Source organism: Pleurodeles waltl, chromosome 11, assembly GCF_031143425.1.
Source record: "Pleurodeles waltl isolate 20211129_DDA chromosome 11, aPleWal1.hap1.20221129, whole genome shotgun sequence".
NCBI classification, from domain to species: domain Eukaryota; kingdom Metazoa; phylum Chordata; class Amphibia; order Caudata; family Salamandridae; genus Pleurodeles; species Pleurodeles waltl.
The window spans coordinates 320664862-320687686 of NC_090450.1; the positions used below are offsets into that span (position 1 = coordinate 320664862).

The 22825-nt window shown below is 46.3% G+C and overlaps 1 protein-coding gene across 4 annotated transcripts in view; it reads left to right on the forward strand.

Annotated features, from left to right (window-relative positions):
• RYK (receptor like tyrosine kinase) overlaps positions 1–22825 on the forward strand; it is a 630333-nt gene that overhangs the window by 509650 nt on the left and 97858 nt on the right. For all 4 annotated transcript variants that reach the window (XM_069213581.1, XM_069213579.1, XM_069213580.1 and 1 more), the window contains exon 11: positions 16730–16862. In XM_069213581.1, coding sequence (XP_069069682.1) covers positions 16730–16862 — 133 coding nt within the window. The remainder of the gene's footprint in view (positions 1–16729; positions 16863–22825) is intronic.

Consider the following 22825-nt stretch of genomic DNA (forward strand, 5'->3'; position numbering starts at 1 on the left):
GTAGGGTGGCTGAGGTCCTCTGCTTTGAGCTGCCAACTGTTCAGTTCAGGTCTGATCTCCTGACGGAGGTGCTTCAACCAGGGGCTTCCACCTCTGAGCCTCTTCTAACATTCAATGAAGCCCTCACCAATGCCCATTTGGGTACTTGGTCCAGGCCTGACAAAGGGGCTCCTATGAACAGGACAATCGCACGCTGCCATCTGCTCGCCCTGAACAACCCTAAATTCCTGTCCTAACACCCCATGCCTGAGGCCCTTCCTATCCAGGCATCCTCATCCTCTGGCACATTCCCTTCCGCACCTCCAGATAGGGAATCAAAAAGGCTGGAACATTTTGGGAAGTAGTTGTTTTCTTCCTCCAGTGTAGCGCTGCAGTCCGTGAAGACCTCATGCCTTTTGGCCTGTTATACTTACTCTCTGTAGGACACGGTTGCGCAAGTTCTGCCGCAGATACCAGAAGAGACCCGTGCTATCGTCTCCCATGCAGTCACCAATGGGAGAGATGCAGCAAAGTTCACTCTCCGATGTGGGCTGGACGGGACGATGGTGGCCTTGAGGCACCACGCCTGGTTACATTCATCTGGTTTGTCAGGGGATGTCCAACAGACCCTTATGGACATGCCCTTTGTCTCCTGTCTCTTTGGAGACAACGTGGACTTGGCGCTAGAAAGGTTCAAGTACTCTCGGGCTACGGCTCGGTCCCTTGGCCTTTCTAATGCTCCTCGTCCCCCTCAGTCCGTCTTTCGTGGCCATGGAAGGTGCTCCCTGTTGCATTCCTTTCCCAGCCACTGTGCCACCCATGCTGTTCAGTTGCTGCGTCCCCGGGGACGTGGTTGTGAGACAGGGAACAAGAGGTCTGCCCAGTCCAACCCTGCTGCAGCCTCCAAAACCTCCTAGTCAGTCTCCTTACTCTGGTCCAGTTGGCGGCAGGATTCGCCTTCACCTGCCCCACTGGGGTTTCATCACTATGGACAGGTGGGTTTTCCAGATCATTTGGAGGGGCTTCTCTCTCCTTTGAATCTGCCCCACCAGCCATGCCTCCATCATTCACCCGTATACCAGAGGATAATTTGGCATTTCTCCACCAGGAAGTGGTATCTCTCTTGACCAATGGAGCCATTGAGAGGGTCCCTGCACCAGAAGTAGGTTGTGGTTGTTACTGCAGCTACTTTCTGGTGCCCAAAAAAGACAAGCGCTTACGTCCCATCCTAGACCTTCAGGCCCTCAATCTCTTCCTCAAGAAGGAGAAATTCAAGATGCTCACCCAGGCTCAGGTCCTGTCTGCCTTGGACCCAGGATACTAGATGGTAGAGTTGGATTTGCAAGATGCTTATTTCCATATTCTCATCCTGCCTGCCCACAGCTGTTACTTACGATTCGTGGTAGGTCATGAGCACTTTCATTTTACCGTGCTCCCCTTCGGCCTTACCAGCGCCCCTCGGTGTTCCCAAAAGTGCTGATGGTGGTTGCAGCTAATCTGCGCAGGTTGGGGGTTTCAGTCTTCCCCCTACCTCGACGACTGACTGTTGAAAGTGGACTCACCTCAGAACGTTGCCTTCCACCTTCAAACTATGCAAACCTCTTGCACACGCTGGGGTTCATTATAAACGTGCTGAAGTCCTACCTGACTCCCTTGCAGACTCTCCTTTTCATCTAAGCTGTTCTGGACACAGTGCCGTTTCATGCCTAGCCTCCCGAAAAGCGAGTCCAGGATATTTAGGCTAGGATTCCGATCTTTCAGCCTCTATCTTGGGTTTTGGTGAGACTGACTCCAAGGCTGCTGGACCTCATGGCCTCCTGCATCCTGCTAGTGACACATGCCAGATGGCATACGCGAGCTCTGCAGTGGGTCTTGAAGTTCCAGTGGGCGCAGCATCAGGGAAATCTCTCCAACATGGTCCAGATCTCAGAGGGGACTGTGAAAGACCTGCAGTGGTGGCTTTCGAATCAGCATTGGGTCAACGGCAGATCCATCTCCCTTCCCCACCCATATCTTTCCATATTGACAAACGCGTCACTTCTGAGATAGGGCGGCCACATGGGAGAGGCGGAGATCAGAAGCCTCTGGTCTCCGGCGGAGTCTGGGCTCCATATCAGTCTTCTGGAGCTCCGGTTGATCAAGCTTGCATTGAAGGCATTTCTTCACTCTCTCAAAGGGAAAGTAGTGCAAGTGTTCACGGACAACACTACCGCCATGTGGTACTGCAGCAAACAGGGTGGAGTAGGGTCCCGAACCCTTTGTCAGGAGACGCTGCACCTCTGAACATGGCTGGCACATCAGGACATCTCCCTGGTGGTTAAACATCTGGCGGGCTCTCTGAACGCCAGAGCAGACAAACTCAGCCGTCGATGCATAGATGATCACAAATGGCGTCTCCATCCCGAGGTGGCACAAGATTTATTTCAGCAGTGGGGAGAGCCTGGGGTAGATCTGTTTGTCTCCGGAGACAATGCGCAATGTCAACTGTTTTGCACCTTGGAGTTTCCTAGGTGGCACTCTCTTGGAGACACACTTAGTCTCGAGTGGAACTCAGACCTCCTTTACGCTTATACCACTTCTGTCCAGAGCTCTCAAGAACATCAAGAACAACCTGGCCCAAGTAATCTTGGTGGCTCCGGACTGAGCACGGAGAGTATGGTATCCAGAGCTACTGAGCATGGCCACCGATCCTCCACTCAGACTGCCCCTTCGTGAGGATCTTCTGTCGCAGCAGCAGGGTGCTGTTCTCCACCCAAACCTGTCTAATCCCCACCTTCATGCGTGGAGATTGAGCGGTGGCAGTTGACGGCTTTTGACTTTCCACCCGAAGTCTGTGATGTACTCTTGGCAGCCAGGTGTCCCTCCACCAAAACAGTATACGCCTGTTGTTGGCATAAATTTGTGACATGATGTACCAACAAATCTGTTGATCCCCTCTCTACTCCTCTTTCTGAGATTCTCTTGTTCATTCTTTCTTTGACCCAGCAGGGCTCTGCTTTGGGCACCTTTAAAGGCTATTTATCGGCTATCTGAGCCTTTCTTAGGTTGCCTGGTCAGCCTTCACTCTTTAAGTCTTCTTTTGTTAGTAGATTCCTTAAGGGCCTCACCCATTTGTTTCCTCCTAGTTCGTTCATCATGCCTCAGTCTTGTCATTACTTACTTAATGTGTGTGCTCCCTTTGAGCCGATGCATAGTTGTCCATTATGGCTCCTTACTTTAAAAACTGTTTTTCTTGTTGCTATCACTTCTGCTCGCAGAGTGAGTGAGCTTCAGGCTCTATCGTCTGAGCCCCCTTTTTTGCCTGTGCACCCTGACAAAGTGGTGTTACGCTCTAAGGCTTCCTTTCTTCCCAAAGTTGTTACACCTTGTCATGTAGGCCAGTCAATCACTTTGCCTACTTGTTAGGCTCCTCCACATGCTTCCCATGAGAAGGAGAGACTCTAGCGCCTGGATCCAAAAAGAGATTTGGCAGTCTATCTAAATCGTACTAAAGATTTCCTGATGGACGATCAACTCTTCGTTGGATATGTGGGTGCGAAGAAAAAGAAGGCGGTGCAAAAATGTACCATCTCACGATGGGTACTTCTTTGCATCAAAATGTGCTACCCTTTGGCAAAGAAGCAACCTCCTGAGGGCTTGCGCGCTCATTCCACCAGGGCAACTGCTGCTTCCATGGCATTAGCATGCGGAGTTCCTGTCCTGGATATCTGCCAGGCAGCTACGTGGGCATCCTTGCACACGTTTACTAAACATTACTGCCTGGACAGTTGGGTCCATAGGGACGGCTGCTTTGGTCGTTCGATCCTGCAGGACTCTCTAGTATGATCTTGGTTCGCAGCCCACCTCTGTGGATGGCTTTGCTTGGTTATGTATTCTAAGGTAAGGAATCTGCATCTAGAAGTCTCTATCAGATGTACAAGTTACTTACCTTCAGTATCGATATATCTGGTAGAGACACATTCTTGTTGTAGATTCCTTACCGACCCACCCATCCTCCTTGCTTGTGAACCGATTTCTAGGGACAGGGCTTCCCCATGCAGGGCCTTAGCTCTGGTGTAACTATTTCAGTGTTCTTCGCAGCTCTGCGCTTTGGCATGGAAAGTCATGAAAAGAAACTGATGTCACTGCACTGAGGTGGTGTCTACGTACTACTCCTGATGTCATCACAGTGACTACGACGCCCTTGGAGTCGGCTTACTCCACCTACCGACGCGCAAGGGTATTGCTCGAAATAAAAATCTCCGGATACAGTCTGATGCCTGGGGGGAAGATTCTAAGGTAAGGAATCTGCAACTACAATATGTCTCTACAAGATATATCGTTACCGAAGGTAAGTAACATGTACAACAATGCCATTGGATGTCTGCACTCAAGTAGGTGTACTGTGATGTCATGAATTCTTGAAAATATTTCAGCCCAGTAAGCAAAGATTCCCGGGTAATTCTAGGGAAGGTGCAGAAAATTGGCAGAATAGGGGCATTGCATGCATCTCATATCAGCAGCTAGGCCCATTTGAAACAGGCGCACAGGAGTGTAGTACAGCCGATGTATTTGAAATGAATAAGGTGAAACCTATAATTAGGGGAAAGCGCACGTGCCTGTGCGCAGCAGTATTGTCATTGTTCATCAGTGAGAACTGGTGGTATATCCAAGTCCCATGCCACCTTGCTCTTTGTAGTGCATATTGGTGCTGATATCTGCATTCCTGCATAGAGCTGCGTTATCAAATTGCGAGGGGCTGGGGTGGTCAGAATTGTCTTAAGCTCCTGAAACTTTGGCGATGCATCAGGAAACATAGTATAACACACATGATACACTGTTCGTAATTGATAGTATGCAAATGTGTCAAATAAGTTGGTATCTCGTTCCAGAAGAGCCTATTGTAGTGAGAGAAAGGTGCCATCAGTGTGTACGTCCCCCATAGATGTAAGGTTCGGTTTACGCATTCGGGATCGTGTTCCCGGATCGTCAGCTATAGGGAAGGCAGGATGTGCAATGATCGGCACATCTGGGGCAAAAAGATATTGGAGCTGTGCTTTGCATCGGAGCTCATTCCATGCCCACACCATACTTTCCACTGTATCAGTCTGTGCTCGTGGGTGCCTGGAGGTCATGAACATCGCCGTCCTGAAGGGTCAGTCTCAGAAGCTGTGTGAGCAAGTAACTGAATGGGGAAGAGTCAGTAGTGCACAACGTGAGTCTGAGCACAGAAATAATAAAGATCCTTGTCTGGAGCGCCCAGACTGCCCTGCTCAAACGGCATGGTCAGGACTTACCAAGCAATACGCGGTTGCGCTCTGGCCCACGCCCCTGAAATGAGGTGTGATTTAAGCTGGCGACGGAAATGAGGTAGATTAATTAAAAGATATAAAAACTCAATCACCATTTTCGCAATGGCTAAGCAGCCAGTCAGCGACAATCGGAGTTGTTTCAGGCTCTCAAGTCTCTCGTCCAACCATGTTAGCAGTCATCCATAATTGCTTTTCCAGAGTTCATCAACGTCTTTGCTGAGCCCCACCACAAGATACTTGACATTACCATTTGCCCAGGTAAGTGGGAAGTCTGAAGTGAAAGGGAGCATTGTGTCAGTGGGAAGGTGATCAACTTCACCCTATTTATCTCAGTACCTGAGAGCCCGCCAAAGCTGATAAATTCTCTGATAAGAGGTGCTAGATGTACTTACAGGACCCTTAACAAAAGCAAGACTGGGATCCTGCTCAGGGTGAAGGCGAGACTGCATTGGGTGTGGTGTTGAAGAAGCAGGGCAGCAAGCGGCTCCATTACAATTGCAATGAGAATGGAAGGCTCCTCATCACCTCAAAGTGCACGGTGATGTTGCCGTTGACACATAGGCGAGCCACCGGATGGGTATAGAGCAGACAAGTTAATTTAATTAAGGTGGGAAGGTGGGGCTCAAGCCTATGCACGTAAGCAAGGTGAAGAGAGATGACCATTCGAGAGAGTTGAATGCCATGGTGGTATTTAGGAAGACCGTCATGACGGAGAGATTGAGACTGATAGTGTGGAGCAAAGCAAGGAATGTACATAGGTTGTGTTTTGTGGATCCCGGGCAATAGCAGGAGGAGACGTGAGGCGAGTTTCTTGTTATTTATATTTATCATAGACAGTGGGCAATAGGAGTCGCAGCGGTGAGGGCCCTTGCCCGATTTGAGGATGGTCACAATGAGGGCTTCACACAAGGATGTCGGAAGAATACCGGTGGACAATGATTCCTCATACATGGCTAGCAGATACAGAACAATTAGGAGGGCATACTCCTTATAAAACGCAGCAGTGAAACCATCAAGGCCAGGCACCTTTTCCACAGGTATGGCATTAATAATTTTGACAACTTCTTCTGCTGTGAATGGCTCATCTAAACACCTCAGATGACCCTTGTCAAGCCATAAGAGTTGAATGGATTTGAAATAAGCCGAGAAGTCCAGGGACTCTGGGCCATGACGAGTTTGATACAAAGATGAGAAGAAAATCAGTCATGACTGTTTGTACAGCTTCCGTGCCTATGTGCATGTTAGCCTGATCATCATGAAGTTCTATAACATAGATGTTCTCCCAAGCCTTGCATTGCAGTTGGGCCAGTGGTCTCCACCCTTCTCCAAAGTGCCTGGCCTGTGCCTTTCTACCATGATACTGCATCTCCTGCTGTGCCGCCTCTCCGTATTCCGATACCTTGCTATGGATGGATGCAAGTGTAAGGCTGTGGTGATCTTTAGGAACATGAGTTCTAGCTCTGATTTCTTTCTCCAGATGCTCAAGGCCGGCTTGCGGAAATCAGAGCATGCCTGCTTGCTTTGCATGCACTTGCATGCACTTCCCGTCAAAGCCTTGAAGGCGTCCCAAAGGGTCGACCTGGAGGTCTCCACTTTGTCATTGTGATTGTCAGTCATTGTGCTAAAAAATTCTGCTATTGCATTCCTGATGTCTTCCTGAAAGACCTGATCTCCGAGACTCCTTGAGCTTCCATGAGAAGGCGCAGTGTAATCCAGATGGGAGCTCAAGCTTCAGAAGAAGGAACATGGTCCGAGAGTGTTCTGTGTAGATGGGAGACGTGGACTGGCCAGCCAGAAGTCTATACGAGACCACACAGAATGCACCATAGTGATGCACGTACCCTCCTTCTGATCAGGGTGCCGGGACCCCCAGAGGTCAGTAAAGAATTGAGGATCATCAGAGTTGGGGCCATAGACAGGGATAAGTTTAACCGGGTGGTCTAACAAGATACTTGACAGAAGAACAAATCTGCCCTGTGCATCACAAATAACTTGTTGTGCGCGTCATGGTATGGCTTTTGTGGTAACGATCGGTACCCCACGCCAATAATTGGAATAATAAGCTACATGTCGTTCCCCAATCCACCCACAGCACAATCGTGCATATGTTTCCTTGGTTAGGTGTAGTTCTTGGAGGAAGCAGACATTTATTGCATGCTGTTGTAGCTAGGCAAAGACCTGACGTGGTTTGCGACGGTCATTTAAGCCACAAATATTCCAGGTAAGGGCTTTACCGCACTGCATGATCAGCTGTTACTAGTTGAAGCGTTGTGTACCCGCTGTGTACGTGTATATAAAGATTGTTGGGCACAGGTGCTGAGTGACGATGAAGGGTAAAATAGTTAAAAGGAAAAAAAAAAACATTTAGCAGCTGTAAGACTACATTGAACACCCGAGTAGTAACTTTCCACCCACCATTCACTTTGTGTCCGCCCCCCCCCCCCCTAACCCGAAACGGCCCAAGTGCATATTTTCCACCATAGTAGAGTCTTCCAGCAACAGTTAAAATAGAGAGCAGTGGGGCTCATCCCGCAGGGGCTGCCAAGGGGACCTATTATTCCCAGCTCGAACGGCTGGGCAGCTGGAGAGGTCATACTTGGAGACATCCAAAACCACTAGGGCTTGGTGTCGCTGGCCGCTTGACAACATAAACTTGGAGAAAAAGTTCTATACAGCAGCCTAGGGCCAGCTCTGCTGGGGTGCCCCCACAGCTTCATTCCTCAGAGTCTTCCCTTCCAGTTCCCAAGGAGAGTGCCTTGGGGACAGACATATCAAGGAGTAGGAGACCGGTTCTACAGCGTCACAAAAGTGCCTGTCATATCTCCCAGGATCTCTAGGCAATTAATGTACAATCAGTCTGTCTCACTAAGTCGTGCTCCATAACGCTCCACGCCTTTCCTGCGAGTCTCGCAATAGTTATGGCAAACTTAGTAGCTTTCTTGGGGTCCGTAAAAATTTGTGTTTTGCCAGCTTAAGTGATTCGTAGCTTTGCAGGGTATAAGAGCGAGTAACTGGCATCGTTGCGCTCGAGGGCTCTCTTAACCGGCAGGAATTCTTTGGACACTGAGTGTACTGACAGCGTAAAAACTGGTGAGGCCTCCCCTCCCCTGCAAGACACAGGGCCATATCACGGTCCTGATAATTAGACTCGGGCAAAAATGAGGCAGGGCCCCAGGAGGCAGCCAGGGGTCGAGAGATGTCGGCCAGTTCCACCAAAAATAGGGGGAAAAGAAACTGTGCCGAAAAGTGTACGCAGCATATCCTCTGTGAAGTCTATCATTCTGGTCATTTCCGTTGATTGTTACCCCCCAAGCAGGCTTCTAAATCTTCATTCTTATTCCATAATAAGTATAGTACCGTTTCCATGCGCAAATGCTTTTTTCTATTCGTTAAGCCGGACATACGTTGTTCAGTTGGTCCAGGCGATCATCATGCTTGTCAACATTTTCTATTAGCCAAAGTGGTCAACAATGAGGTCAATTTTGTTATCGATCGCCATCATGCTCTGCTTCAGATCCAGAATTATGGTGTGAATATCAGGGGGCAGGGGTGCACTTGCGGCCTCAAGCGGCACCTCTTGCATATCCCGGTGCAGCGACTTCAGGGCGCATGTTTGTTGGATTGCCCTGTATCGCCTTCTCCCGCCGAACGGGCGAAAACAGGTTGTGTTCACTGCAGCTGGCAGTGAGAAAGTATATAATGAGCTTGGGCGCCAAATGTCCCCCAACTAACAGGTTAAAGAACGGATTACTGCCTACGGCTGACAGTGCCCCTGCTGCCATCTTGCTGTCGAGCTCTCTTGCACCCCCACTTTCTTTTCAGATGTTTTCTTTGATTTTTGATTTATTTTTATTTACTTAAAATTGGATTTCCATTATTTGGTTTCCTCCAGTGTGGTTTCTGTTTTGGTTTTCCCCTTAATTCGCAGGCATCACTGATGCACATCCTTAAAATGAAAATGAACTAATAGAGTAGATGTGCCAATCAAAAAAGAAAAGATCATGCATGTAGGTGTAAAGCATTTTCCATGATGCTGGCGTTTACTTCCATTCTAATCCCTGTCTGACAAAAACATCCGCGCTAGGTAATTTGGTCGCAGCTAGGATACCCTCAACCACAAAGCAGTCCAGTATTGCTACCTAGAAGAGTCGGGAAGTTGACACAGACTGCTTTCCTATTAATAGTTCCTCCTTGTGTGTCCACCATCCGGTGTATGATTAGTGCATAGGGTCTAACGTCTAAATTAAATGGGTATTACTCTGGTGGAACTTTACTTTGTGGGGGGGAGGGGGGTGGGTAGGTCTGTCAGTCCTAGAAAATATTTCTTACATTTACTCTCCCCTTAATTTCTGACCCATCCCGACTGTTTACCCTCAGCTCTGTCTTGATACTACCTTCTGTTTTTAGTAATGACTGTTTGTCCCTTCTCAAAGCTTTGTAGGTCCACCGGAAATGCTTTGACATTCATTTTGCACTGCTGTGTTTTTGTCTCTTTATAAAACTGTTGATCACTGTAATGACAGAACAACCTCATTTTTTTTTTACCGCAGCTTAATTGTACTTAGCTCACCCTCAGTCCTCACAGCGACTTTGTGTCTTCTTTCTGTCTGTTGTGTGTTTTATTGTTCGTTTACGTAGTGTGTGCCTCAGAGTTGTGTGAGCCGGTGACTACCACTGAGAATCTCGGCCTGTGACTAGCTCGTTTACTCTCTGGTTAGATGGTGATTTTGTATTTAGTTTTTTCTGACCATCTGCTGTTTTTGGGGTGGGTAGAGTTCTTCTGTGTGCAACACTCGTTAACTATCACCTTGGAGCATTTCTTGCTGGAGTTTGCCTCCGAGACTTCCCATTCAGTGTAGTGTTGCTCTGCCTTAACTGATATTGTTAAAACATAATAGTTCAACAGGGTTTGCATTTCTATACCTAAACGGGTCAGTGTTGCCCATGTAGTAATGGAGTCGAGTATCTGAAGACCTGAAGCGATTTCTGGCAGCTAGCTTCTTATTGCTGTACCCTAATTGTTCTCTTAGAGGAAGTAATGTGTAATGGTCTAATAAAGTGGGCCATCTAAAAAATGAAAACTATGTATGAGGGCACAGGTTGAATAATTGATTGCTTGTTTCCTTTCAAAGGCCACTCTACGTGAGACGCGAAGAGTTGGCTTCTTGTTGCGCCTTCCCTCAAAGTCGAGTATAGACGAAGTGAATGAAGGTTTTGAAGATTGTTACATTTGCCTTAGCCAGAGACACTGCCAGTAGCGGCGGCTTACATTATAAAACAGTGGGGCGAAATGTTTGACTCACTTACAGGCACTGAGAGAAACCATCACAGCTCTCAATTGTGGTCTTTTATAAGCAGTGTTTATAATCTGCCACGATTGCGATCTCTGGAGTTGAGGCCGAACCAAGGCAGTGCACGTTTCCCACACTGCCCTGCAAGTGGGTATGAAAGCAGTTTTATAAAAAAATACAATAGATGACTAACCCACTGCCTTGTCCTCGTTTTCGTCTTCGTTCCTGTTGCAGTCTGAGACCCCAAGTCAGCAGAGTGTCTTGGAGCCACTCCACTAACGAATCCTGATGCTGCTCTCATGCTGCTGATAATGTTAGGCAGCATGAGAGAAGCAACAGGATTGGCTGGAGCGGGGTACCATGACGCTCCCTCCGGCACTGGGGGCCTTTGCTTGCTCTCCACCTAGCTGTCCAAGACGGCTGAGTGGAGAGGTTTAAAATGAGCACGTCAGGCTGGCCGTCGCACAACAACCAGCCGAAGTAACGTGCACAGTATAAACTGGCGCAGCAGCACTGATCCCTGCTGCCAGTCAGCAGCTACGGCCAAGCCAGCGTTGCCGCAGTAAAAAAGATGGGTGGAAAATGAATTAAAACAATCATCCTTCCGCAAAACAGTTGAAGTGATTTGTAGTTTGTCAGCATTCTTTGCAGTGACATCAGATGAGTTAAGCTACATGCTGCATACCTCACCTTAGCAAAAATGGCTTTTTTGAATTTTTGCAGTTTACTGTTGAAAAAGAGCATTGAATTTCACAAGTTCGATACTTCTAACCTCAGATTCCCCAACTTAGAATACTCCCCAGGTGCCAGAAATGATTTGGAAACTTTTCTTTGCTGTACGCCCGGGTGTTGCTAAGTTTCAGCTCCGCATTGGTTCCATTCAATTCCAGAAGTGAAGGAGGTGAGCTGCTTGTAAGTGCTACCCTTGTGTGATGATGTCAGTTCCTGTCTCTCAGCTCAATTGACATGAATCTGAAGAGAAACTCTCAAGTATTTTGACTTTCTGAATACCTTAAAAAGGTAGGGAATGATGTCCCCACCCAAAATTTCCGGCTTCAAACAATGCAAAAACATACATTGTTCATGGACCCACACAATGTGTGACTCTGGTATCTGGGCACTGGCCACAGCTCAAAGTTGTGTGATAAATGTGCAATCATACACTCGATCCTGCCACTTGGAGCTAAAAAGAAGGCATGAGGGTTTCATGATGTGAGTAGGTCACCTTGAAGGTCTCCGGTCATGCCCTGAGTTTCCCAGGCCATTGACAATGCTGCAGCAGATTGAAGCCTCCAAGGAGGCCAAGCTGCAGATTGTTGGTGCCCTCTGTGGTGCCTTTGGGCCCCTAGGAATCCCTGATGCCCCCATTCGAGTTACTGCCAGTAGATCCCTCCTTGTTGCCTTCTTGGGCCCACTTCAGGCTCCGTCAAGGCTTCAACTCTGGCCCCAATACCTGCAGCAGTCCCTTTCATGTTGATACTGGCCCTGGTGCCCGAACACTGACCCTGTTCGGTTACAGATGTTTGAGAAATTGACTTAGGCTCGACCGGTCATGCTAAGAGATTACAACACAGCAGGCTGTCGTCATGCACTTAGACTCTGATCGGGTATCTCCAGCAGGTGTACAAGCTAACAAAAGATCCATTATCTTTTTGGCTCCGATTCAGATCTGGGGCACCCCAACCTGCAGATGTTGATGGGGATGGTTTTCATCCCCCTTAGTACACAGATAATGTCTTTCCAATGGATTTGCAGGAGACTAGTGGACTTAACACTTCTCGGGGTGCCAGATTTGGCTCTCCACTTGTACTATAAAAAAAAGTAAGTGCCTCATTGCAATGGTAGTCTGAAGGGCAGCTGAGATTCATGATTTACAGCTGACCTTCGCCCGAGACCAAAATGAATATCCTGACAAAATATTTCAGCCTGTAATAGCGACTTATGAGCCTTTGCTCCTTTTGAACGAGGCCCTCTCTGATACCTTGATAGCTACTTGGTCAGAGCCTTGATCCTGCCCTAAAGTAAACAGGCAAGTGGCTTGGCATCTCGGCATTCCTGACTATCTTGCCAAACATCCTATTCAAGAGAGTTTTGTGTTTCAGGCCTCAACCTGTAAACTGAATCACAATTTACTCCACACAATCCTTCTTGATAGGTCATTTAGGAGGATTAGGGCTTTTAGCAAGTGCCTGTGTTCCTCTTCCAGTCTGACATTCCAGTTGGTTAAGGTTTGCTTACTAGTTATTTGCACGCATACCCTGTGCTTCATGACCAGTAAGATCTTGCTATCAGTCCTGGAAGATGGGGGTGTCTTTATATACAACAATTCATGATAAGCAAGACCCTGCCAAACATGTTATCGTTGCTAGTCCAGAAAACCGGATTGCCTGGGCAATGCAATTGGCACATATGTGAATGCACTCCACAGAATATTTTGATGATGTCCAGGCCTCCCTCATGGATATGACGTTTGAAGCGCGTAAAGGCAAATAGAGCCATGGAGTCTGGTTACCCTTCACAAGCTCTTTCCTCACCAATTCAGCAAATTCAGAGGGCTGGTGTAGACGTAGAGACAGTCTCCCCAACCGGTACAGAGGTCCCCACAGTCCTTTTTAGGCCATGGATGTTGGTCTGGCTGGCAGTGCGAGGGCCAGCAGAGAGATCCATTCTCTTCCCCTGCTGCTGCAACAGCCACCAAACCACTTGAGGTTGCCCTTAGTGGCACATACTCATCTAGTCAGGGTCCTGATCCATCATTGCTGCCTAGAGTGGCGATCCATCACCTCTGACAGATGGGTGATACAGATCATTTGACATGGCAGTGCCCTGCCTTTTCTTTTTCCCCTCCCAAATGTTCACCCTGAATCATAGCCAATTTCACTACAGTGAATTTCATTCTGTTGATAGAGGTGCAAGTGTAACCCTCCAAGCATGCTATCGAGAGGGTACTGGACTCCGAAAGAGGAGACAGTTGTTACTCTCACTATTTACTCTTGTGAAAGGAGGAAAGGAGTGTCCCAGGCCTTTTTCGGATCTTCAGACTCTAAATGCCTTCCTGCAAAATGACCAATTTGAAAGGCTAACTCTGGCTCAGATCCTTTCTGCTCAGTACCGAGCTACTGGATGGTGTCCTTGGACCTGCAGGTTACATGTGTTTATACACCCATAATCAAATCCCACACACTGGTTCAGGGTAGGCCTGGAGCAATTTCAGTTTGTTGTGCTCCCTTTTTGCCTCACCATTGCCCCTCTGGTATTCATGAACGTGATGGTGGTGGTCACTGCCTGTCTCGGGAGATTGTGATACCAGTTTTTCCCTACCTTTGCAACTGTCTGTTGAAGGCGGAATGGCCAAAGTCAGTCATCAACCTCCTCCAGATAATAGTGAACCTTCTGACCTCATTGAGGTTTTGTTTCAATGAGCCAAAGTCGCACCAGATTCCTTTGCAGAGACTTCCTTCATTGGCGCTATCCTGGACACAGGGCATTTCAGGGTCTTCCCTTGCTGCAGTGAGTCCAGGACATTCATGCGAATACCCATTGTTTCACCCTCGGTCCTGGATCTCTGTGAGAGCAGGTCTTGGCCTCTTATCCCACTTGTCAGCTACACCTGGTGGCACATGCAGGCTTAGCAATGGAAGGCGAAGTTACAGTGGGCCCAGCGTCATAGAACTCTGACAGATGTCATCCAGTTCTTGAAGGAGGCTGCTCATGATCTGCATTGATGACTGCTCAAACACAATTGGTCCAGCAGCAGGGCCAGCTCCTTTCCAGGCCAGGAGCTGACAGTGACTCTGAATGCTGACAAAAGCCCAGCTTCACATTAATTAGTTGAAGTTCTGTTGTGTGCCCCCTGAAGTTGGCTGTGGGCACAAAGGTATTTTATTGCTCATGAACCACTGGCAGGGCCCCCTAATGCCAGAGCGGACGAGCTGAGTAGGTATTCTTGCCAGAAGTCATGACTCTTTCACACAGGGCAAGTCATCAGTTTGCCAGCATTCTTCACTTTCCCGCAACTCTTGGAAGAGGAAAGGAGGCTCCATCAAAAAGGGTTTACGTTTTTACATTGATCATACAAAGGAACACCATGTGAATGAGAAGCTTTTTGTGAGGTTCTCTACTGCAAATAAAGAGAAATCTGTGCTTCCAATAATGCTCTTTCTGGTGAATATTCTGACCTCAGATTCTTTACTGCCCTCTCACCATCCTGTTCTGTGGAATTGCCTTTTTAACATCTAAAAAGGTCCCAAGGTTAGTATGCAGCAAATTGGTACAAACAGTTGTTCATTCCCTGCGCTTGACAACAGGAAAAGGGAAAACAAAGAAACTGATCAGCGAGCAGGGGTGACACTTATATGAGGTGCTGCATATCACCAACTGGTGATATGTGGGAGTACTGCTACGAAACGTTTTCAGATCCAGTTTGGTGCCTAGGAAGAACTCTCAAGTGAGGAATCTGCGGTCAGGTAGAGTATTCACCAGAAAGAGTGTTACTGAAGGTAAGAAATGTTCTTCTACCACCTGTAGTACTTTCTTTTTGTGAATAGCATAGCTTAGCTTTTAAACTACAAAGCAAAGTTGTGTGGGTTGAGTACGACGTATGCATTGCCTAGGTCATACAGTCTGGACCTTTGTTTAAATTGAAAATAAGAATCCTAACCATGTTGCCCTGCTATCCAATGGATTATTCACTAAGGTTCAGATGTACAAAGTTGTTGTTTTTTTCTGTGCGCAAACGGCCCGATTCACAGAATCGGCCATTTGAGCACAGAACAAATAATTTTAGTATGTACAAATGCTATTTTACAATTTAGTCATCTATTTACCGAATCGCAGAACAGGTTTGAGAGTCGCAGTTAGCAAGGGGCGTCCCATGCAAGTCGCAGTGAAATGTCCGATTGATTTGCGACCATGACTGCGTTCGCGAAACAATCGCAGCTACCACCAACTTAAGCGGGAAGGGGTCCTGATGGGCCCCCTTCCTCTTTGTGAATGGTAGCGAAAATGCTTTTTTCAGAGCAGGCAGTGGTCCCACAGACCAGTGCCTGCCGTGAAAAAATTAAAAGAAAACCTTTAATTTTCATTTTCAAAGTGCGTCCTGTTTTCCTTTAAGGAAAACAGGCTGCATTAAAAAAAAAAAAAAAAAAAATGCTTTATTGAAAAACCAATCACAGACATGGTGATCTGCTGTCCCCAGCAGTCCACTATCCCTGTGAGTGCTGGCTGTTCCCAATGGGTCGCTAATTATGACCTACCTCTTGAATACTGATGAAGTAGGTCATTTGCGACCCCATTGGGTATCGCTAAATGTGTCTGCAACACATTAGTACATTTCATTTTGTGGGACTCTAATTGTGAGTCTAAAGAAATCACAGTTAGAGACTCGTAAAATGAAATGGTCATACCTCTGACTCTAAATCTCCACTTCTTCTTCACACAACCTGTATCCATTCTGTGAAAACAAGTGAAAGCCATTATTTCACTTTTGTCCTTTATTCTTTTTCAAATTACACAGGGGCTGGGTTTAGTTTTGCTTCAGTCTCATGAACAAATTAATTTGGTCATTTGTATAGTTATTGTATGTTGTAATGGAGAGCCTCCTCAGGGGGTCTGTGACTGCTTAAAAAAATAAATATTATTAACATTGAAACAGTGTACATAAAGTGGCTAAATGTAGAACTGAACATTTTAAAACATACTGTAAATGCCAAGGAATTTGAAATGTGAAGGCTAAAAATGAAATTAGTATCCTCAGATTAATTTGTTGGAGCAGTGCAGGTGCATCATACAGAAAATACAATGGACAACCTGTGGCTTCTATTGGCTTCTATTGAATTTAGAAATTCCCCGGCTTCCAGTAATAACTCAGTGGGGGGGGTCCGTGGATTCGAGTAATGATTAAGTGGTGGTCCACAGAAGTCAAAAGGTTGGGAACCACTGTTGTAAGGGAAGGATGTCAACAAGTTTGTACCCCTTACATGCCTCATTGAGTTTACGCTACGTCATATAGTATCCGCTACAAACATAAAGAGATCTGTAGTACTTATTTTAGGCATTAAAAGGCAATAATTGCTAAAAATGTGTCCAAGTCGGTTGACTACGACTTTTGGTCAGTTTAATCTTTTTTTTTCCAAACTAGACTTTTACTTGTCTTTTCTTATTTTTCAGGAATCTTCTTCCCATTTGTCATGTGTGCATAGAAGAGTCCGAAAAACCAATGGTTTTGCTTCCATACCTGAACTGGGGAAATCTCAAACTCTTTCTTCGACAGTGCAAGCTAGTGGAGGCCAACAACCCTCAGGTACTAAAGAATCAGAGCCCAACACACCATACTTGACAACTTATTCTCACAAGGGTCATGTGGTCTCATATATAATTATTGAGGGTTATTGTAAGGCATGTAAACTACTGTATACTCGAGCAAGGCACGCTCTTCATCGTAGCAGCAGTAATCAAAGATAATTTATGTCATGTGTTTGGTTATCAGCTACAGGGTGTCAATAGAATATAAGCTTGACAAATGCGTTTGTACCTGTGGCCTAGTTGAAATATACTAAACTAGAATAGAGCAGTTATTTTGTACACAGAAAAGCTGCCAGTGTTGATCTGGTTTGGTTGCTCTTCCTTAATGTTCTAATTATATGTTGGCATGTGGTAGTGTCCATTTGCTGTATTACGAATGTCCTCTAAGTTGTGAGATGTGGAGGGTGCTGCAGCTTGTTTTAAACTAAAGGTTATTTCTTGCCTCTGATCAGTGTTTGTCTCAGTGTTTAGTTGAGGTGCTCTGGTAGTGTCTAGTTGAAACATGGATCATGTTGTGTGTGGAGTACTCTGTTTGCATTTTTCTGTTTGGATATGTTTTCTTAGGTGTTTGGCTGTTGATCTTGTCCCCGCTCTGTTTTTAAAGTTTTTATGGATTTATGTTCCCACAGATTCTTCACCTTATTTTCAGACTGATCTGGATGTTTATTTTTTCATGAGCTCAGCTATGACTCTCCAGAACAGGACACAGAGTCTCCAGCTGTCAGTAGTCCTCCTGACATTGTCACTAGAGTAGATTAGGCGACATCCAGACAGAGGATTGGTGTCCGTTCCTGTTTTTCCATGCCTTATTTGTGTGGTCAGCAGCATTCTTCCTGTCTCTGTAACAAATTCCTCAGTCTTTGACAGTGACAAGGTCAAATATCTTCTCAAATTGCCCCAGCCTTCAGTTCTTGCAACTAGTGCTGCTGCAAACAGATGTCTTTTTTGGATTTCCACGAGAACTAAATGTGGTGGCTTTGCCGGTGACTCTTGTGCTTTCACATAAAAGGACATCATGGATCAAGAGGCAGAGGTTCATGTGGACTTCCTCTATCAATGGAAGGTGTCCTTCAAGGGATCATTCTCTTAGGATACCTTCCCCTATAAAATGCTGTAAAAAGTCTTCTTCCTAAACCAATCAGTCCTGCTTCTGGGGGTGTTGAGAGTCTTAACACCGTTCCCTGCTGCCAGGCTCTTCCTTGACCTCGAGTGATCCCTGTCACCTTAAAAGATGAGACTGGAACTCCTTGGCCCTTCTGTCAAACCAGCACATGACAAGGCTTTCCAGCAAGCAATGTTGAATCTTTTTGGAACAACTCCACAGTACTGTGGGATTACACCCTGAAGGGGCAGTTCTGACTCCCAGTGCCTCATGACACGGAGTCTCCATTGGTTTTGGGCCAATGCTTTAAATCATGCTCAAATGAACAGCTTGCTACATAGTTGCCCTGTTCATTTGAGCTGTCTTCAGCACTGATTTAAAAGTCAGTAGCAATGCTGGCCACAGCCAACTCCTAAGCAGGCCAAGGAGTATTTAGGTGTAAGTATTGTTCGTGCTGCATACGAGAAGGTCAAGTCTAATTTTAAGTATGACTATAATGTGTATACCACTGCAGGGTAGAAAGGCTGATCCGCTTGGAGATTTTCGATTCAGATACTTTAGCTAAGAAGGATACTTATTATAGCTGCGTCTAGGATGATGACTCCGAATCGGATTACCTCCTACCACTAAATGTATTATTTCACATTGGGCTAAACTCTATATCAAGATCTGCTATGCTCTGGCCAAGAAAACCCCTCCATAAATCATTCTTGCCCGTGCTGCTTAGGGCCATGGCTGCTTCCACAGCCCTTTCCCATGTTTCCCTGGTGATTTCAGCCATGTGGTCATGCTTGCATACACTCGCACAACACTGTTGTCTCCTCAGTCTGGCATTCAATAACATCCACTTAGGCAAAGCTGTGTTGGTTGATTTCCTTGGTGAACCAGCACTACTCGGGCTCCTCTCTCAAAAAGGTACTGTTTTGGGACTCATTCGTCAGCTGAGGAATCTATGGGAAGATATATCTAACAAAAGAGAAGGTAACTTCAGCAGCGATATTTCAGTTGGGTACATGAACTTCTCTCAGATTCCTCACTGCACACTACGCTCATCTACTAGTCAGTTTGATAATTAGTAAGATCCCACCATGTGCAAACATATTTAGAGCTGTTTTTGTAACTGTTGTGGCTCTCAGACCATCTGCATGCCTCGATGAGCAACAGAAAAAAAATATTAAGGATCTGATTGTCCCCTATAGTGCTATTATTCACTGGTACCATCACCTCCAGAGTCATGGCTGAAGCCATTTTGGGGTGCTGGAGAGTCATTGCTGTGGAAAAAGTTTGCTGGGGAACAGTTTACTGTGCTAGTCTGAAGCTTGAAGGAGTATTGATACCTTTGCAGAATTTGCAGTAAGGTTTTATATCCACCAGAACTCTTGCTACCAAACTTAAGTAAACTTTTGCTTTTATTTCGGGTGTTAATGTTAGATGTACCCTCTTAAGAAGTCAAATGAAAAGGTTCCCAGATTAATACTTGATTCCTATGCGCGCAAAAATAGTGACACTGTATTTTTGTATGAATTTCAAGGTAAGCAGGCAGTCTAATTTGCCACTGCACGTACTAACATTTGAAGACTGCATGTATTTATATTTGTAGAATTATATGTATGCTATATGCTTCTTCTTTAGTTGGTAAGCAGGATTTTTTTTGGTGTGTCAAATTGGTGTGCACATTTGAATCAGTTGTGCCGTTTTGGATAAGTCTTTAAAACCTTTAAAATTGGTGGGTATGAGAGTGTGTACAACAGTCTAAAAAAGATAAATAAAAAAATTATATTTCCAAGTTAAGGTTATAATATAAGCTTAACTTCCACCCATGCTATTAAGTGTTGGAAGTCAAACCAATGTGTGAATAAGAGTTCATGTGTGTTTGTGACTGAGTGACTAAGATCGTGGAGGGAGAGATGACGTTAAGTGATAATTGTGTAATTGTTTGTGTATGTTATTTTTTAAATGTCACATTGATGGAATGATCCCTAGACATGTTTGGGTTTGATCACATTACCCTACAGCATTGAAGTTTAATGTTAATAACTTAACTGTGGTGTTTCACTTATTTTTACTCCTGAAAAAATGTAATATTCATCTGATATCTGTGGATGTAGATACACATGCTCTGAGTACTCTGGCCATCTAATGTTGGCTCTGTAGTAGTGCAAGTTGTTTTTCTTTGAAGAAATGTTCTGAGTCATGGGATCAAGTGACTCCTCCAGTCGGTGATATTGTGCCTGGGCATCGTCTCCTTTGTTGAATTGTTTTCTCTCCACCTCCTGGTCGGACGTGTGTATCTCTGCTCCATCTTAGACTTGCTCCAGTTTGAATTCCTTCTCTTATCTTACCCTCTTTTGACGGTATTGTTCTTGCTTGCGCTTCTTCCACTTTAGCGTTCACCTCGGATCATCAGTTCGGGCACTGTCTGCACACCCTTCGGGGCATCTACGCTCAACTCAGGCCTATCTACCTTGGGGCACTGACTGACATGGCAAACTGATGGTACGGACTCCATTCAGGGTTTGCCCTCTATGCCATGCAAAGTTTCTACACACTACCCAACATCTGGTGTGTAATCTCTGCATCCCCCAATTATCAAGAGGCCACCTGTGGCGCCTGCAGATCTTTCCAATTGAAGAAGATGCTTCAGGAACAAAGAGCACTTCGAATGAAAATGGCGCACAAGATTACGGATGACACCATGGACATCTTTGGGGAGGAGCACGCTGAAGAGGAGCCCGCGCAGGAGTAGTGGGCTGTCTCCATTGAAGACTCTACAGACTCTGATATCCAATCGAAAACTATGAGATCCCCTTGGCACAAGCTGTGAGTAACGTGGGCCTTCCTGCCCACCACAATACTGTTAAAAGGCCCCTGCTCGATGTCATCAGTCAGCCACTGCCATCAGGCAATGGTCTGAACCGAAAGATTATTTTGGCTGCCCCACCTTCCGACTCTGTACCAAAACCATCTGCGAAGACAAAGGCACCATCCTCAGCTTCAACCTTCTTTTCATTCGACCTAGAAATCGTCTGTCTCGAGCCGAGCTTTGGCTCGGAGCGGAACACCTACACTCTGCACTTTGATTCCAACCAAATCACACCAACCAAAATCTTTGATCCTGGAACAAACAGAGCCAACATCGGCAGAACAGAGAGACTAGGGACAGTCTTCTGCTATCCCTTGCCCTGTTGAGCTTATCCTGGAGACTATGGATGCTTGTCCGCGCCGCCTCCAAATTCAGGAGGGTACAGGCCACATTATTGCCACATCATCATCTCCTGTACTTTGAGAAGGAAGCTTTCCTTCCAGGAAGCTTTGAACCTTCCTCCTTCTCAAAAGAAGAAAACCAAGGGCAAGGCCACTTGTCCACCTCATATGCCTCCTCCACCTTCTCCATCTCCTTCATCTCCTCAACCTCCCTCCCCTCCTCATTCTCCCGCTACACCTTCACAGGGAGAGTATACTCCTCAGTGTTCCATTTTATTCCCTGGGAAGCGGGGGGAATTTAGACCCAGACCTTGGGATGCTTATGGTCCTGACCCTATCCCTTCTAATGATCTTGACCTCTACCACATACTCCTCTCAGCACCTGAGGACACAACTTCATATCAACAAGTAGTGGTAGGAGCAGCTGCTTTACACAATGTGTAATTGCATAGAGACCCATATTGAGCAGGATTTCCTCTTTGATACCCTTACCTCCACACATGGGTATATTCAGCTCCTACCAATGCTCCCTGGCATGCTTTGTCACACAGACTAAATCTTTAAGGAGCCGGTCCGCTCTAGGGTTATTATGGCTAGTTTTGACAAAGAGTATAAATCTGCTCCCTCTGACCCCCAAATACATTAGGTCCCCCCTGACTCAATTGTAGCTACCACAGCTCAAAAACGAGCTAAGAGCCAGGCTACTGGAGACTCTCCTCCCTCTCAGAAGGAGAGTGAGAAAATTGATGCGGCAAACGGATTGCTGCACAGGTCGCCAATCATTGGCATATCACCAATTCACAGGCATTGTTGGCCAGATACGGCCGGGCTCACTTGGACAAAATGGAGAAGCTCCTCCAGTTCTTACCAGTTGAGCACCGAAAAAGAGGACAGCAAATGGTTGCTGAGGGGCAGACAATATCTAATAATTCTATTAGCTGACCCCCTGGATGCCTCTGACACATCTTAACGCGGCATCAGCGTCCTGCTGCAAAGGCATGCTTGGCTGTGTTCTGCTCTGGAATTGAACCAGAGGTCCATCAAGGGGCCCTTAATATGCCATTCGACAAGGATAATCTTTTTGGGCCTCAAGTGGGACACTACCTTTGAGAAGCTCAAAAAGGACACGGGCACAGCAAAAGCTATGGGTGCCCTTCAGTTCCCTGCAGAAAGAGGCACTTATTTCGCCCAGAGTTTAAAGGCTGTTTCAGAACTTCCACATATGAGGCATCCACATCCCACCCCAGACATCCTCAAACTACCTATTATAGAGGCTCCTACAGAGACTCCTAAAAGAGGTACCGCTCATAAAGGACGAGGAAAGAACTCCACATCTTGCAGTTCCTCCTCCACTGCAAAGTAGTGAATACTTCCATCTTACCTCTCTCATTGAACTCCTGTCGGGGGAAGACTACAACACTTTTATTCGCACTTGGACAATATTACTATGGACCCACAGCTCCTCTCCATTATCCAACATGATTTTTGCCTGGAGCTCACCACCACTCCTCCCAGTATTCCCTCTCGCAGTCACAGGCTATCTCAGGAACACCTAGTGCTTCTCAAACAAGCGGTCCAGTCCCTTCTTTTCAAAGGGGCTATAAAGTTGCTTCCACTGGAACATCAAGGGACAGGAGAATACACCCTGTACTTCC